The sequence below is a fragment of the Pecten maximus genome, chromosome 5 (assembly GCF_902652985.1).
Source record: "Pecten maximus chromosome 5, xPecMax1.1, whole genome shotgun sequence".
Classification (NCBI taxonomy): domain Eukaryota; kingdom Metazoa; phylum Mollusca; class Bivalvia; order Pectinida; family Pectinidae; genus Pecten; species Pecten maximus.
Genome location: NC_047019.1, coordinates 34,240,648 through 34,258,824, shown reverse-complemented (window position 1 = coordinate 34,258,824; position 18,177 = coordinate 34,240,648). Strand labels below are relative to the sequence as shown.

Below are 18,177 nucleotides of genomic sequence, written 5' to 3'. Positions count from 1 at the left end.
CTCCCTCTAGTAGCTTAGGTCTATACTCTCAATATGTAATATTCTATAATCTTTTTGTCAAGGTTGTAACTTCTGAACGACCTAATATAATATGATGTAACATGACTTGAGGGTATTGATTTTACATTTAGCATCTGAAGTTTGATATCATGAAATGATTATCAATAGATCTGATTGTCCATTTCAGCATAACAAGTTTGGCAGCGTGAAAGGGTTATCACCAGATCTGATCGGTGGTTGCCTAGAAATCATCAGGGTGCGAGATGTCATTATCCGTTTGATGCAGAAGTGTGAGAAAATCTCAGCTGAGATGGAGAGAGTGGTGACATATCTTACACAACAAGACAGCATTGATGAATCAGATAACAGGATACATATCACCAAACAGCCGGCTCTGCTGAATAGCGAGTATGTAAATAATAGCTCACAAACTAAACAAAGCTAAATCGGAGAACAGTATATATATCACCAAACAGTCGGCTCTGCTGAATAGCGAGTACGTAAATAATAGCTCACAAACTAAACAAAGCTAAATCGGAGAACAGTATATATATCACCAGTTGGCTCTGCTGAATAGCGAGTACTTGAATAATAGATCACAAACTAAACAAAGCTAAATCGGAGAACAGGATACATATCACCAAACAGCCGGCTCTGCTGAATAGCGAGTACGTAAATAATAGCTAACAATTTAAACAAACTTAAGCTAAATCGTAGAACAGGATATATATCACCAAACAGCCGGCTCTGCTGAATAGCAAGTACGTAAATAATAGCTCACAAACTAAACAAAGCTAAATCAGAGAACAGGATATATATCACCAAACAGCCGGCTCTGCTGAATAGCGAGGGGCATCGGTGGCTGAGGGGTTTACATGTCCCGACACTTTATCTCTAGCCCTCCACCTCTTGGTTGCGAGTTTGAAACCCTCATGGGGCAGTTGCCTGGTACTGACTGTAGACCAGTGGTTTTTCTTCGGGTACTCCGGCTTTCCTCCACTTCCAAAGCCTGACATGTCCTTAAATGACTCTGGCTGTGAATAGGACATTAAACAAAATAAACCAAACTGCTAAATAGTGAGAATGTATGTAATGGCTCACAAACTAAACAAAGGTTAAAAAAGCTACTGCACTGGTTCATACTCCAAGCTTGTACAATTTGAAAGCAGACATACTCTCAAGGCCCACTCACTGGGACCATATTTATTTTCACCAACAGACCAAGGGAAAGTTTCTATCTAAAATACCAGTATTTTGTGGATGAATATATCTGTTTCAATAACTATAGTGTATATAACCATTTATGCAAAATTGTATGTGTTTACACCATAGTGAATTTAGGAGCACTAAGGATTTCCTGTTCTGTCTGTCAGTACAATATCTTGGTATATGAATATATTTATATATAAATAATTATATATCTAACACTAGAAGTCTCACAGACATAAAACATATAGAATACAATAACAGTTTCTTAAAACTAGGTTATTGTGACTCAACATTTCCACTTCACTGATTTCGGGAGCATGCCTGTTTTCTAAAAATATTTTGAAACTGTCTATTTGAATATACTGCATCTAACACTAGTCTCTAAACCAGTATTGTATCAAGGAGAAATAAACATTTTTTATTCTTTCAGCTACCAACTGAAACCTTTCCAGATGGTTGGACTTAATTGGCTGAGGATCATGCATTCCAAAGAGATTAATGGCATTCTGGCTGACGAGATGGTAGGGGAATGTTAGGATGGTTCTTGTGTAACATGAAGTGCTGTCATGTAGGATACTTCTATCATTACACGAGTAATAGCTTTGGAACAGAAAGCTTGTGATCCCACATTTGAATTACAAAAATACAAAGAGCAGATTCATCAACTTATTTTACATTAAAACACTACTGTATAAATCATTGTTGTAAAAACAGTGTAGTGTAATTGGCCTACATTATATATAACCTTGGAAAACTTTAGGATACTTAAAAAAGACTCAGAATAGCATTCTATTACTAAAGGTTTTATAAATGTATGAACTAGAACTTGTGAATTCCTTACCAAAAACAAGGGCCTGTGGTATTGTGGTAGTGTTGAGGAGTATGAATGTATTCTGTGTATTCCTGACCTTTTTCCTGTATACCGTATTTGACCTAATAAGGGCGCCTGCCCTAATAAGGGCGCCCCTACTTTTTTTCAAGGAAATAAATCTTTGAGTGTCAAAATGGTGTTCAAAAGTAATAATTCATGTGAAATATTTTGCTACTTTATGTGTTCAATTTTCTTCAGCAAATTAAGTAACTGGAACACATGTTTTCGCCACATTTTGTGTATTCCTACAGGCTACAGATGACATGTCAGTGCAAAGAGCACCCAAAACTAAACACACATACAAATAATAACTTACATCTTTATTTGAAGATAAAGTAAAGACTTCATGACTTCATTCTTGTTGATAAATAACTTTTGTTCAGAACAGAAAGCTAGTAAAAGACATTGTAAATCAATGATTAGGTCAAAGAAAACGATGTCTGATATGATCTGGGAAATCACCTGTTTCTATAAATAGAACACAAAAGAGTTCCATTTGAACATAAATGGTGGAACACAGGTTCTCTGGTCTAAAGATCAGCTGGCATGGTTTACAAGTTTACAGGAGTATTCAAGTGATGTTTAAGCTTAATATATGATAATGAATAGATATCTTTTGAATAGTTTACCGTTTCCACAACCTTGGGTATTCTGCTATAAGGTATAGTCTCTTTCATAAAACTTCAGAATAACTAATCTTAATAAGGGCGCCCCCACTGTCAATTACCCGCGCCCTGCGCCCTTATTAGGTCAAATACGGTATATGGATTATGACTTAGTTTAATCATAACAGAAGCTATCAGATTGTAGTGTTTTCATACTGGGAGTAATCCGCTATTAAGTTGAATGCCACCGATATGGAATAACAATGATTTTACAATTGCTCTCATTGTAGTTTTTGTATATCATTATATGTGTTGTGGGTGTACCAATTTATTATTGTCTTCATATCTTTAAATTTGTTTTCCTGCTGAAATTTGAGTGTGGCAAAATTGGTACGTTTACAGTCATGACGATCAGACCCCTCGCCAAAAAAAATGCGCTTGCATTACCACTAAATTACTTGAATTTTACATCACACAGGGCCTGGGCAAGACGATTCAGACAATATCGTTTGTAGCCCACCTTCTAGAGGAGGGAGAGGAGGGACCACATGTCATCATCGTCCCCTCATCTACCATAGGTAAGTCTCAACTCCTCTACTATATATAATCATCCTTCCACTACTGTAGGCAATCATCATCCTTCCTCTACTGTAGATAATCATCATCCTTCCTCTACTGTAGGTGATCATCATCCTTCCTCTACTGTAGGTGATCATCATCCTTCCTCTATTGTAGGTAATCATCATCCTTCCTCTACTGTAGGTAATCATCATGCTTCCTCTACTGTAGGTAATCATCATCCTTCCTCTACTGTAGGTAATCATCATCCTTCCTCTACTGTAGGTGATCATCATCCTTCCTCTACTCTAAGTGATCATCATCCTTCCTCTACTCTAGGTGATCATCATCCTTCCTCTACTCTAGGTAATCATCATCCTTCCTCTACTGTAGATAATCATCATCCTTCCTCTACTGTAGGTAATCATCCTTCCTCTATTGTAGGTAATCATCATCCTTCCTCTATTGTAGGTAATCATCATCCTTCCTCTCGTCTACTGTAGGTAATCATCATCCTTCCTCTCGTCTACTGTAGGTAATCATCATCCTTCCTCTACTCTAGGTAATCATCATCCTTCCTCTATTGTAGGTAATCATCATCCTTCCTCTATTGTAGGTAATCATCATCCTTCCTCTACTGTAGGTAATCATCATCCTTCCACTACTGTAGGTAATCATCATCCTTCCTCTACTGTAGATAATCATCATCCTTCCTCTACTGTAGGTGATCATCATCCTTCCTCTATTGTAGGTAATCATCATCCTTCCTCTACTGTAGATAATCATCATCCTTCCTCTACTGTAGATAATCATCATCCTTCCTCTACTGTAGATCATCATCATCCTTCCTCTATTGTAGGTAATCATCCTTCCTCTACTGTAGGTAATCATCATCCTTCCTCTGCTGTAGATCATCATCATCCTTCCTCTACTGTAGATCATCATCATCCTTCCTCTACTGTAGGTAATCATCATCCTTCCTCTACTGTAGATCATCATCATCCTTCCTCTACTGTAGATCATCATCATCCTTCCTCTACTGTAGATCATCATCATCCTTCCTCTACTGTAGATAATCATCATCCATCCTCTATACTGTAGAACATCATCATCCTTCCTCTACTGTAGATCATCATCCTCCTCCTTCCTCTACTGTAGGTAATCATCATCCTTCCTCTACTCTAGGTAATCATCATCCTTCCTCTACTGTTGATCATCATCATCCTTCCTCTACTGTAGGTAATCATCATCCTTCCTCTACTGTAGATCATCATCATCCTTCCTCTACTGTAGGTGATCATCATCCTTCCTCTACTGTAGGTGATCATCATCCTTCCTCTACTGTAGATCATCATCATCCTTCCTCTATTGCTTTATCATTTTCCCTCTGACGTAGGTGTAATACATTACAGAACACTCAGTAGCTATCATCTTCTATGCCAGAGTTATCATTGTGCCGTGTGTAATTTAGGTAGCTGTTGTCCCTGTAACAAAGACACAACATCGTTCTATTACAGATTTGTATGAGTATGATTGTACTGGTATAGATACCACAGTGTAAATGATAATATAATTATGTTTGTAATAGATAACTGGCTGTATGATGGTATGGTATAGATACCACAGTGTATATGATAATATAATTATGGTTATGATAGATAACTGGCTGTATGATTGTATGATATAGATACCACAGTGTATATGACAATATAATTATGTTTGTAATAGATAACTGGCTGTATGATTGTACTGGTATAGATACCACAGTGTATATGATAATATAATTATGTTTGTAATAGATAACTGGCTGTATGATTCTATGGTATAGATACCACAGTGTATATGATAATATAATTATGTTTGTAATAGATAACTGGCTGTATGATTGTACTGGTATAGATACCACAGTGTATATGATAATATAATTATGTTTGTAATATATAACTGGCTGTATGATTGTACTGGTATGGGTACCACAGTGTATATGATAATATAATTATGTTTGTAATATATAACTGGCTGTATGATTGTACTGGTATAGGTACCACAGTGTATATGATAATATAATTATGTTTGTAATATATAACTGGCTGTATGATTGTACTGGTATGGGTACCACAGTGTATATGATAATATAATTATGTTTGTAATAGATAACTGGCTGTATGATTGTACTGGTCTAGGTACCACAGTGTATATGATAATATAATTATGTTTGTAATAGATAACTGGCTGTATAATTGTACTGGTATAGATACCACAGTGTAAATGACAATATAATTATGTTTGTAATAGATAACTGGCTGTATGATTGTATGATATAGATACCACAGTGTAAATGACAATATAATTATGTTTGTAATAGATAACTGGCTGTATGATTGTATGATATAGATACCACAGTGTATATGATAATATAATTATGTTTGTAATAGATAACTGGCTGTATGATTGTACTGGTATAGGTAACACAGTGTATATGACAATATAATTATGTTTGTAATAGATAACTGGCTGTATGATGGTATGGTATAGATACCACAGTGTATATGATAATATAATTATGTTTGTAATAGATAACTGGCTGAGGGAATTCTCTGTGTGGTGTCCAGCTGTCAAGGTCCTGGTATACTATGGGTCTCAGGAGGACCGCCGGGTCACTAGGAGGAGCATCCTGTATGAAGATTTTGTTGATTTCCATGTCATTCTCACCACGTAAGTTCTGTTTGAATCAATCATGTTTTGTCTCCTACTAGGTTAGCACGGGTCTTGAGAAAAGCCTTGAATTTCACCTTGGGCCTTGAAAAGCCTTGAATTTCATTCTGGGCCTTGAAAAGCCTTGAAAATTGGTATACAGCCTTGAAAAATCCTTGAATATTAAAATTTCATTAGGATAAGTGAAACCATGGCCACCGTTTATTTGGATTCAACTTTGTCTATGACGCCTTCTCTATAAACCTTACTGTTTTGATAAATGTTTATAAGAATAATCACCATATCAAGTTGTATTTTGATCAAGTGGATAGTTATAAGTTGCTTTTTTGTTCTCTTGTTCCCTCTCAAGATGACTTAGATGACGGGTAAAATAGGCCTTGGATATTTAATTAAGACATTGAAAAAGCCTTAAAAAGGCCTTGAATTTGGTTTGTTTTAATCCATGTATGAACCCTGCGAGTCCTAGTGTAACTGGCTGTGATTGTTTTTATGACAGGTTTTATGGTATAACCAAACCTAATGAAGGTTCAGTAATCACTTGTTAAAGGGAAAGCTTGTGTGCTCATGAACTGTTTAGTTTGTAGTTACACTGAACCATACAGGCTAGAATTTGGTGGTCATTGGTGTAAACATTTACTGACTCTTAACAGATGAAGTACATTTTTTGTCTCAACCCACCCTTCAGATACAGATTATCATCCAGAAGGTTTGGTCCAGAGACTATGGAAAAATTAGAGATGTTGAGAATCTGGTTTACGTGAATTTGTTTTGTGTGCATTTTGTAGTTTATGAGGTTCAAATTTTGAGAAATCAGTAATTATCATAGAATCATTGCCTCCCCAAATTACTCATGAATTAGTTTTAACGTCAAACTGGAACAGGTTCAGTAACATATCAGATGTATTTTCTTTGGCAAATTTTAAGAATTTGTGATTTTGTGAAATTTTCTATTTCTTTTGCTGCTTTTGCTGTGTATCATTATTACCACATCTGTACAAAGTATATACTGTGACTCCATACTAGTACTTAATTAAAGAAAAATAATCCAGACATTTTATTGAAATTTGGAGTTTGCTTACCACCTACAATAATGACAAAGCAGGAAAGACATATAATTATGCATAATCTTTATATTCAGGAATGAATATAATTATCTGGAAGTCTTTTGAAAGGGTGTTATGAATGGCAAGCATTTCAATAAACTACCGTAAATATTTGCATAAAGTGCACATTTTTTAAAAAAAATTGACAAGTGAAAAAACCACTGCGCACTATTAATGTATATTGACAATTTCTTGTCCTAAGGTAGTGTAGGACCATCTTTGATATGTTTTTGGGAAGCAGATTGTTGTGCACCAGAACTTTTTTCGTTATCTTATAGCTATGTAATCCGTCCCCTATTTTCTCTCTTGTTAATGGCTGTACAATGTATGTTGACTCCATGTATTTTACAGATACAATATGGCAACAGGAAGTGTAGAAGACAGAGCATTGTTTAAGAAGTTTGAATTCCATTATTCCATTTTTGATGAAGGTCACATGCTGAAAAACATGTCCTCACTTCGGTACCAAAACTTAATGAAGATACAGGTGAGAAACACGATATTGTAAACTGCTGTTTAGGAATGTCACATTGAAGTAACGATTAACCACGATTCAAAAGATCACAGTTCGCTTCATAATTTCTATATTTTATTTCAATTCTGAATAAGTAGGTCATAGTTCTTTGGTGACAGAAAAGGTGTGTATTATTTTGTGTCATATCCCAATCCTTACACGTCCCTGACTCAGTGCTATGTTGTTGTGCAACTGCAATGACTGTATTCTTCATAATTTCTTGACAAAGTGACTTCGTCTTCGATTTTCTCACAGCAAACGGACTTGTGCACAATCACATGGTGGGCTATTCAAATTGCCCTACAAATGTAGTCCATCATGTAATACCTTGAAAAGTACTAAAGGGTTACTTCTAAAATTTCACATGTATGTTCCCTTTGGTCCCTAGTTGTGCCCATTCAATTTTGAGTGTGATGGAGAAAACAAAATGGCCAACAGGCAGCCATCTGGATTTTGACAATTGAAGTTTGTTATCTCTATTTCTCAGAAATCTCTTCTTAGATCTTTCTTAGATTTCATATTAAGATTTTCCTTGTTATCAAATTATTAAGGGGAAAAGAGTAAAAATTGAAAAGTAGAGTCTTACATGGAACCAATAAAGACCCTTCAGTGATGGGTACCAAGGACCCTTGTGTTAAATGTACTGTCTGGACCATGTGTGTCCACCAATTAATGCATGGTGGGTTAATGGTTACTTCATGGTTTTTCACTTTTGCCGTTGAATGAGAGCTCGAGAATGAGTTCATTACCTATACAAGTTGATGAATATCAAAATGCATGTGGGAATCTGCTGTTAAATGTTGAAAACCCAATCAAATTTCACTTTAGAATGTCCTAACTGCTTTTAATGTTTGAAAAGCTGAAAGCAAATAATGGTGATTATCAAAACCGAATGAAGCAAATCTGGTGTTGACATTAGCAGACAGGATGATTTTAGGATAAATGTATATATAGTATGTGGTGTTGTCTTGTAATGTAAAATGACAGGTTTTCCTAACTGACATATTTCTAGTCTGAGCGTCGCCTATTGTTGACTGGGACACCCCTACAGAATAACTTACTGGAACTGATGTCACTGCTGTGCTTTGTTATGCCTGACATGTTCATCGGCAAGACTGACCATCTTAAGCGGATGTTCTCCATGATCACGGTAAAGAGTTCTGAAACATCAGCAATCTAGGGAAATCACAACAGTCACATGCTAGGTTTTGACACCTGAAATATTTTGTATTTTATTCCAATTTCATCATGTTTTAGAATTACCTCTTGTTGCATAAAAATTATTTTCGTATAAGTCTTCTAAATCCATTTGCACCTGTCATCAACCTTTTCATTTAGTGTATATGATTAATGATTGATGAGATGTCGAACAACTGAATGTTGAAAATATTTGGAATACTTTTCTGAATTTTCCCTTATTTTCGATTGAATCGTTGGACATCAAAACTATGTATGTTCGGGTAACTTTTGGATTTTTTTCCAACTTCATATAAATATCTACTGTTTTTGTATACAATGATTAAATTTGGCATTGAGATTTTATATCTTTTTTGTGTAAGCAATCTTTGATAGCTGTTGCCGATGAGCTTTGTCATTATGGATTGTACTTGTTTGTATGGTTTATAGGTATTTATAATGCTCTATGATTTTATTTACTTTTCAGAAATCTGTTGATGATAAAAGGAGTAAGTACGAAGCTGAGAGGATAGCTCATGCCAAACAGATAATGAAGCCCTTCATCTTGAGACGACTCAAGTCTGAGGTAATAATCCAACTGTAATAGATTTTATTGATCATCTTATTTTAACGATTTTTATGATGGAAGCATTTCTCTAAATTACGATAATCCTCATTACAGTTTCTGTACGTTGTTTTCTGTAGAACTAATTCATTACTGCGCTAATCGTTTCCAGTTTGGTTACACACTGAAATGTGGTTCTATCAAAATAAGTGTGTCTACAGTAATGTGTTTTATCACTTTCAGTTTCTTAAAGAATTCTGCTAAATCTAAATGTTGATTGCAGTTTCACTTTTTTTTGGCCCAGCCACAAAATGGCCATGGAAATAGAGTATTCTCCAAAAGCAACCTGTAGTGAAATCTATTGATTTTTAAAGTGAAAGTGAAAATAAAGATTGAGTTTCCTTCCAACATAGGAAAATTTGTAATAACGTTGTAGGATATATATTTGTTTTAAACTTTCATCAATGAAATGACTTAGTTATTCTGATTTTGTTTATTTTTCAGGTTCAGAAGCAGTTACCACAGAAGTCTGAATGTGTTAAACTTTGTGAAATGATTCCAGACCAGGCAGAAAATTATCACAAACTTGTCAACAAATTTCAACAAGAGCTCAGGAACTCATCTGATGGGCCAGGGGAATCCAAGGGAGGGGCAGCCATGTTGATGCAGCTACGCAAGGCTGCAAACCATCCACTGTTGTCAAGGACTCACTATACAGACAAACTCTTACGGGAAATGTCCAAACACATAGCGAGGGTAACAATAGCTCATGACTGCTGGATTAATAAAACGTTTTCATGATATAGATTTCCTGACCATGTGTACTATGTTTTAATGAATAGAAAACATATATAGTTAGTACAGCCTTGTTATAAACAACATAGTGTTTCAAGGGTGATAGATATTTTGATGACAATTGATATATACCTGTAATCACCCTTGAAATGTATGTTGTAAAGTCCTATTGAAATCTAGATGGTCAAAGGTCAAACACCTGTAAAACTTTCAGCAAAATCTGTCTGAGATTTAAATTGTAAACCAATAGAAGAAGATATCTAAATGGAAATTGAAATAAACCATCATTTCATGCAGAAATTCAGGGGGCCATATTTCTTTCTCTGTAAACTTCACCTATAGGTTAAAGGTCAAAAGGTACAAAGCCGATGTCACCTTAGATAAGGGAAAGGCATATACCATTCTCCATACAAACCAAAAGGTCTAGAATCATAGTTGGCCTGTAGGTTCCAGAGATGGAGTCCTGCAAAGTTTGCATGAATATGTGACCTTGAACTGTGTTCAAGGTCGCAGAGGTCAAATTTTTTAAAAGGACTTTTGAAAGGCCTAGGTTTAAGTTCTTTTGATTAAATGAAAGGTAGATACCCATCAAACCAGTGAAAACCAGGTGAGTGATGCAGGCCCATTGAGCCTTTTTTATGTATGTTATATATAGGTAGTTTGTGTAGTAGCTATCTTACAGTCTGTTGAGTTGTATAGTAATATGTAAGTTATGTGTATTATGTAGAAATGTTTTGATTCTGTAGGAGCCATCTCACAGGGACAGACAAGCTAATCCGCAGCTGATCTTTGAGGATATGTGTGTGATGCATGACTTTGAGATTCACAAACTATGTAAATATTATGAGGTAAGTTCACATTACTAGCAAATGATCTATACCATAACATGAATCATTTACAATTTGCACTGATTTTAGTTGAAAAAAAAACATTTTGAACAAAGACTTTAAGTTAGTGTGGTCATCAACCGTGTTCACCGCCACATTTGGTTGCACGGCTTTGGGTCGTAGGAGAGCACAGCTCCAAAGCGGCACAGATGTGACAGAGGTGAGAAATTATGTTGATATTGTTCCAATAAGGTATATCATTTGTACTTGTACCACAGAACCTAGAGATGTCTATGGTATCTCTAGACAAAATCAAATTGAAGTATGTTGTGCCGTTTTCTCAGGGACTTCCACAACATCGGCAAAATTACCAAAGGAACATGGTGAAAATGGTATTTTCCGGATAAGTGCATTGCTTTCAAACAAGCATAATACTTGAAAAGTGTCTGAAAATGATCAAAAATTCATTTTAAAACAATTTAAATGCCAATTTTTAGAGAAACCCTTAAATTGCACATTTACCATCACATTTTCTGTGTTGCCCATGGTGTCATGACTATGTGGTGCAGGAGGCTGTGGCTTTTTAGACACTTAGATATTTGCTGAATTCAATGAATTGTCATATGATAGTGACCGGAAATATTCACATATGATCATTAGATGATCAACAAACCACAGTTGTAAGTGAAAATTAAAAAAAAAATGTTACAGGTTTGTTTCCCTTTGTGCATGCTTAAGTTTGTGTCTGATATGGAAAAAAAATGGTCCTATGTGGCCATCTTTTATTTTAGTCCACATTAATCAGATTGATTGATCTTTCTCGGATTTCATATTTAGGTTCTGCTTGTTTTTAGATGATTAAGGAAAATCAGGGATTTTCCTACAAAATCAGGGATTTTCCTACAATAGAAACATGGTCTGTTTAATGGACCCATTCCCCTAAAAAAATAATGTGAAAATTCCAAATTTTGAAGTAACTTTTGAATGATTAAGTAAGTTTTATCTACAAAGACCTATACTAACGTACTTTTGAAAAAAAAAACAAAAAAAAAAACCAGCTATAGATAACAAAATGAAACCAGAAATAATTTAAAGGCCATATTCATCAAAGAATATGTATCAGAAAATGTATGAATTTCACTATTTTTTGTTCTTCCCAATGTCACATTTTGTCGCATAGAAATTCCCAATTCAATGGACCCTGGACCCAGTTAAAAAATTGTTGATGTAGGAAAATCCCTGAAAAGTGGAAAATTGAGAAAAATAGAGAAAAGATCAGTCTTCAATAGAACCAGTGAAGACCATTTAATAGTGAGTGCCAAGGTCCCTTTGGCATCATAAATTATATCTTGTCCATGTTTGTTATCTCTATTTCTCAGGAAGATCTTGATGAATCTGTTCCATTTGTTTTCAAATGAAGAGGAAAGATGAGAAAATTTGAAAAATGTTCAGTGTTTTATAGACAACAAAAGATCATTTAGTGGTGGGCCGCCTCCCCTGTATAGATAGGTTTAACATGTAGAATCCTCTTAATCTGTAATTCTGCATGTGAAGTTTTGAAACACAAGATAGCACACAAGCTACAACTTCTGATTTTGGTCTGTTGGTCTGTGCATCATAATGATATTGTCCAGGACGTCATATTTTATGTAGGTAGTTTTCACCAACAACTGCCCAATTATACATGTCGATGGGCAGGTTTTTTTTTATCCGGCTCAATCCCTCTTATCTACATATATACCAATGTCTAACTTTGCCCAGGGCTTATCTCATCAACTTACCAATACAGTTTACTCCCATGTGAGTACCTATTTTGATGAGGGAATTTAATGATACACTTGTGCTATGTTATTTAATGCCTAAGAAAGGTTTGTACTGTGACATATTACAATGCTGAGTAGGTCATGCAAATATGTAGGGATAGGCTCGTAGATACACATGGTTCGTCCAGACCTTGAAAATTGATTGAATTTCAGATCAGTGCTTGAAAAGTCTTGGAATTTTCATTTTCTTAAAGCTGACAGTGCAAGTTAAAAAGCATCCAATTGAAATTAAAAAAAAAATTACATGTACAGATTTCCAAAAATCGTTTCAAAGACATTCCCCAGTGATGGTAGTGTCGTATCTAAGGACGGGCAGACATTTTTGTTTTTTGTTATGCGTGGATACAACCAAGCCACCGCTGCTATAAAAAGAACGTGCTTCGTCACACTCGCATTCACTCTAACCTCAGGTGTTCACGGTAACACACCTGTATCTTCTACACTATATCTGTACACCACGTGACCTACAACTGTATTCGCGAACGACACCAAACAGAAGCACTTACCTGTAACTTGAGCAGAAAGATGGTCAGTGTGTCTCAATTATCTTTCAAATCTTATTGAAAATAAAGTCTCCAAATAAATGCTTGAAAATGCATAACGAAATAATCCCAAATACTCTATCCATCTTCTCACGTGTTTTTCGTGGCTGCAGCCATTTTCATAACAAGTAAACAGTCCGAGGAGTTCCGATTTTTACTCTTATCCTACACTAGCACTCCTCGGATGTTTTCCTATTGTCTACACTACACTAGGGCTGTTGTGCGGTTTTATCACGTTTTAATTGCGTTATGGCACGTGCACAAATAATACGAAGACACGGAAAATATTTCGATGGAAACTATGGATATAATGATGTAACAGTTGTAAAGTTGTTCTTGCTGCATATCCCACTGGAGAGACTCAGGTAGGAATTTACTCATATTTACTCTGTTTATAATTTCATTAGGTACATGTTTTGTTGGGGCCCAAATAGTTTGTGTTGTCGATACTCTCTTTTCTTTCTTTTATTGTAAAATAAAATATATATGTATATATATAAAGTTACCTCTTCAAATTCCATATTCAAGTTCCGTAATGTGAACAAAAACTCATTTGCGTTTGTATTGAGAACGTATACTATGTATAATGGAGAGATGTGTCGCTATGCGCATGTATCGATAGACTGATAGCGGCTCGTATCTACGCATAACAAAAAACAAAAATGTCTGCCCGTCCTTAGATACGACACAACCATAATTGGGGGATGTCTCGGAAACGATTTTTGGAAATCTGTACATGTATTATTTTTTTTTAATCTCAATTGGATGCTTTTTAACTTGCACTGTCAGCTTTAAGAGTCATTGAAAGTGCTAAATTTTCAAATTTTATCTTTGAGTTTTACTGAGAGTGATTGATTTATTTTCATGTGGATGCAGAATTAAGAAAAAATTCTTTTTGTTTATAGTAGTAACAATGCATTATCTACTTTGTGATTAATTACAAGTGCAATCTTTTTAGCACTTAACTTACACCACAGAATTAGAATGGTAAGGTTCTTTTGTTATTTTAATCATATTACAGATAAAAAAAAAAAAAATTTATCTGTGAGTCACATTGAATATTGAGAAAATGTGCTTGAAAAGTGTGTGAATTTTGTTATGAAAATCTGTAGGAACTTTGGTACATAGACAAACCTTACTCTACCAACGTAATTAAAGCCACATACTCCCAAATAACCTAAAATTCTAGTTATAATAGCAAACCCAGTTTGCACTTCAACTATCTAGGATCAAAATGAGAAATAAGGTCACTGTTACTATACATAGATGGTCCTAGATCTACAGACTTTATCAATGATCCAATTTTCCTGAAACTTCATACACTTACTCTCAACTGTCATCTCTTGTTATGATATTTAGCAGTGTTTTCCTAAGTGGTATCGTGATTTGACAATTCTGGCCATACTTTGTTGTGTATTGGTCGATGTTAAATAGTGAGGGGATTTTAATTGCTTAAGATGCCTTGTTATGTAGTAATGGGATCTCCTTCCTTTACAGAAATATATTGGAAAGTACAAAATGCCGCCATCAGCTATCCAGGATTCTGCCAAGTTTCGGGTGTTGGATGATTTACTTGTGAAGTTGAAGTCGCAGGTAAAACTTCAGTTCTGTGGTATTTTCTTCTGACTAATTTTCAAATTCAAATCTTCAGCTCAAACTTTAGTATTGCTGATTATTTAATAACATCACTAACTCAGCATTTTTCAAGTTGAAAAAATATATCCATGTCTATTTGATATAACGATTGTATGGTTCAATACTGGCAATGGATTCATGAATGCATATTACTCCAAAAACATCTGTAATTAAAGGTAATGGGGTTTATCCTATTATATAATACTGTAGGATAACTACAAGAGACTCTTTATTCCCGGATGACCGTTGATATTGATATTCTTTGTTCCAGGATGACCGAGTGTTGATATTCATATTCTTTATTCCCGGATGACCGTTGATATTGATATTCTTTATTCCCGGATGACCGTTGATATTGATGTTCTTTATTCCCGGATGACCGTTGATATTGATGTTCTTTATTCCTAGATGACCGTTGATATTGATATTCTTTATTCCCTGATGACCGTTGATATTGATATTCTTTATTCCCGGATGACCGTTGATATTGATATTCTTTATTCCCGGATGACCGTTGATATTGATATTCTTTGTTCCCGGATGACCGTTGATATTGATATTCTTTGTTCCAGGATGACCGTTGATATTGATGTTCTTTATTCCCGGATGACTGTTGATATTGATGTTCTTTATTCCCGGATGACCGTTGATATTGATGTTCTTTATTCCCGGATGACCGTTGATATTGATATTCTTTGTTCCAGGATGACCGTTGATATTGATATTCTTTGTTCCAGGATGACCGTTGATATTGATGTTCTTTATTCCCGGATGACTGTTGATATTGATGTTCTTTATTCCCGGATGACCGTTGATATTGATGTTCTTTATTCCCGGATGACCGTTGATATTGATGTTCTTTATTCCCGGATGACCGTTGATATTGATACTCTTTATTCCCGGATGACCGTTGATATTGATACTCTTTATTCCCGGATGACCGTTGATATTGATACTCTTTATTCCCGGATGACCGTTGATATTGATACTCTTTATTCCCGGATGACCGTTGATATTGATATTCTTTATTCCCGGATGACCGTTGATATTGATATTCTTTGTTCCAGGATGACCGAGTGTTGATATTCAGTCAGTTCACTATGATGATGGACATCATGGAAGACTATCTGAAGCAGAAAAAGTACAAGTACATGAGACTGGATGGGTCAACACCAGTACCAGAGAGGTTAGTAGTCATCCGAAAAGGATAACTACTTTAATTTTTGTTACAATAAAAATAATCTTACATTTCTGGTTGATACCAATGTGGGTTTTGGCCTCAATATCAAAATATTCTAAACAAGAAATTTATGAAATTTTACCAGCTTCTCTGAAGGTTCTGTTAAGCTTTTGCTTCAAGTTGTAAACATTGAAAATGTTAGTATGTTAGGATAGATGTTTATTTGCATAACATACAGGTTAGACAAATGTGATAATGAAAAAACAGCAATAAATCATTTGATAAATTAAGTATTTATAAACCATGTGAAAGGAATTACCTGCAGGTAAAATTTATCTGGATTATATTTCAGGCTACAGATGATCGATGAGTATACAAACAACCTAGATATATTCATCTTCCTCTTGTCTACGAAGGCTGGGGGTCTAGGCATCAACCTCACTGCAGCTAATGTTGTCATCATTCATGACATCGACTTTAACCCCTACAATGACAAACAAGCAGAGGACCGCTGTCATCGAGTGGGACAAAAAAAGTAATACATCTCTCTATATCCTCTACATATCCTTATCTGGTTGGATACATCTCTCTGTATCCTCTACATATCCTTGTCTGGGTGGGTACATCTCTATATCCTCTACATATCCTTGTCTGAGTGGGTACATCTCTCTATGTCCTCTACATATCCTTGTCTAGGTGGGTACATCTCTCTGTGTCCTCTACATATCCTTGTCTGGGTGGGTACATCTCTCTGTATACTCTACATATTCCTTGTCTGGGTGGATACATCTCTTTGTATCCTCTACATATCCTTGTCTGGGTGGGTACATCTCTCTGTATCCTCTACATATCCTTGTCTGGGTGGGTACATCTCTCTGTATCGTCTACATATCCTTGTCTGGGTGGATACATCTCTCTGTCCTCTACATATCCTTGTCTTGGTGGATACATCTCTCTGTATCATCTACATATCCTTGTCTTGGTGGATACATCTCTCTGTATCCTCTATATATCCTTGTCTGGGTTGGTACATCTCTCTCTCTCTGTCCTCTACATATCCTTGTCTGGGTGGGTACATCTCTCCGTATCCTCTACATATCCTTGTCTGGGTGGGTACATCTCTGTACCCTCTACATATCCTTGTCTGGGTGGGTACATCTCTCTGTATCCTCTACATATCCTTGTCTGGGTGGGTACATCTCTGTATCCTCTACATATCCTTGTCTGGGTGGGTACATCTCTCTGTGTCCTCTACATATCCTTGTCTGAGTGGGTACATCTCTCTGTATATCCTCTACATATCCTTGTCTGGGTGGGTACATCTCTGTATCCTCTACATATCCTTGTCTGGGTGGGTACATCTCTCTGTATCCTCTACATATCCTTGTCTGGGTGGGTACATCTCTCTGTGTCCTCTACATATCCTTGTCTGGGTAGGTACATCCCTCTGTATCCTCTACATATCCTTGTCTGGGTGGGTACATCTCTCTGTGTCCTCTACATATCCTTGTCTGGGTGAGTACATCTCTCTGTATCCTCTACATATCCTTGTCTGGGTGGGTACATCTCTCTGTGTCCTCTACATATCCTTGTCTGGGTGGATACATCTCTCTGTATCCTCTATATATCCTTGTCTGGGTGGGTACATCTCTCTGTATACTCTACATATCCTTGTCTGGGTGGGTACATCTCTCTGTATCCTCTACATATCCTTGTCTGGGTGGGTACATCTCTCTGTATCCTCTACATATCCTTGTCTGGGTGGGTACATCTCTCTGTATCCTCTACATATCCTTGTCTGGGTGGGTACATCTCTCTGTATCCTCTACATATCCTTGTCTGGGTGGGTACATCTCTGTATCCTCTACATATCCTTGTCTGGGTGGGTACATCTCTCTATGTCCTCTACATATCCTTGTCTGGGTGGGTACATCTCTCTGTATCCTCTACATATCCTTGTCTGGGTGGGTACATCTCTCTATGTCCTCTATATATCCTTGTCTGGGTGGGTACATCTCTGTGTCCTCTACATATCCTTGTCTGGGTGGATACATCTCTG

General features: G+C 36.1%; 1 protein-coding gene across 1 annotated transcript in view; it reads left to right on the top strand.

Moving 5' to 3' along the window:
• The window catches only part of LOC117327864 (SWI/SNF-related matrix-associated actin-dependent regulator of chromatin subfamily A containing DEAD/H box 1-like), a 32,081-nt gene that overhangs the window by 8,550 nt on the left and 5,354 nt on the right, over positions 1-18,177 (top strand). Inside the window, exons 9-20 of the mRNA XM_033885071.1 lie at positions 188-408; positions 1,640-1,730; positions 3,164-3,263; positions 5,820-5,958; positions 7,413-7,548; positions 8,588-8,725; positions 9,239-9,337; positions 9,821-10,072; positions 10,858-10,959; positions 14,801-14,896; positions 16,006-16,124; positions 16,471-16,653. Of these exons, the coding sequence (XP_033740962.1) occupies positions 188-408; positions 1,640-1,730; positions 3,164-3,263; positions 5,820-5,958; positions 7,413-7,548; positions 8,588-8,725; positions 9,239-9,337; positions 9,821-10,072; positions 10,858-10,959; positions 14,801-14,896; positions 16,006-16,124; positions 16,471-16,653 (1,676 nt within the window). The remainder of the gene's footprint in view (positions 1-187; positions 409-1,639; positions 1,731-3,163; positions 3,264-5,819; positions 5,959-7,412; positions 7,549-8,587; positions 8,726-9,238; positions 9,338-9,820; positions 10,073-10,857; positions 10,960-14,800; positions 14,897-16,005; positions 16,125-16,470; positions 16,654-18,177) is intronic.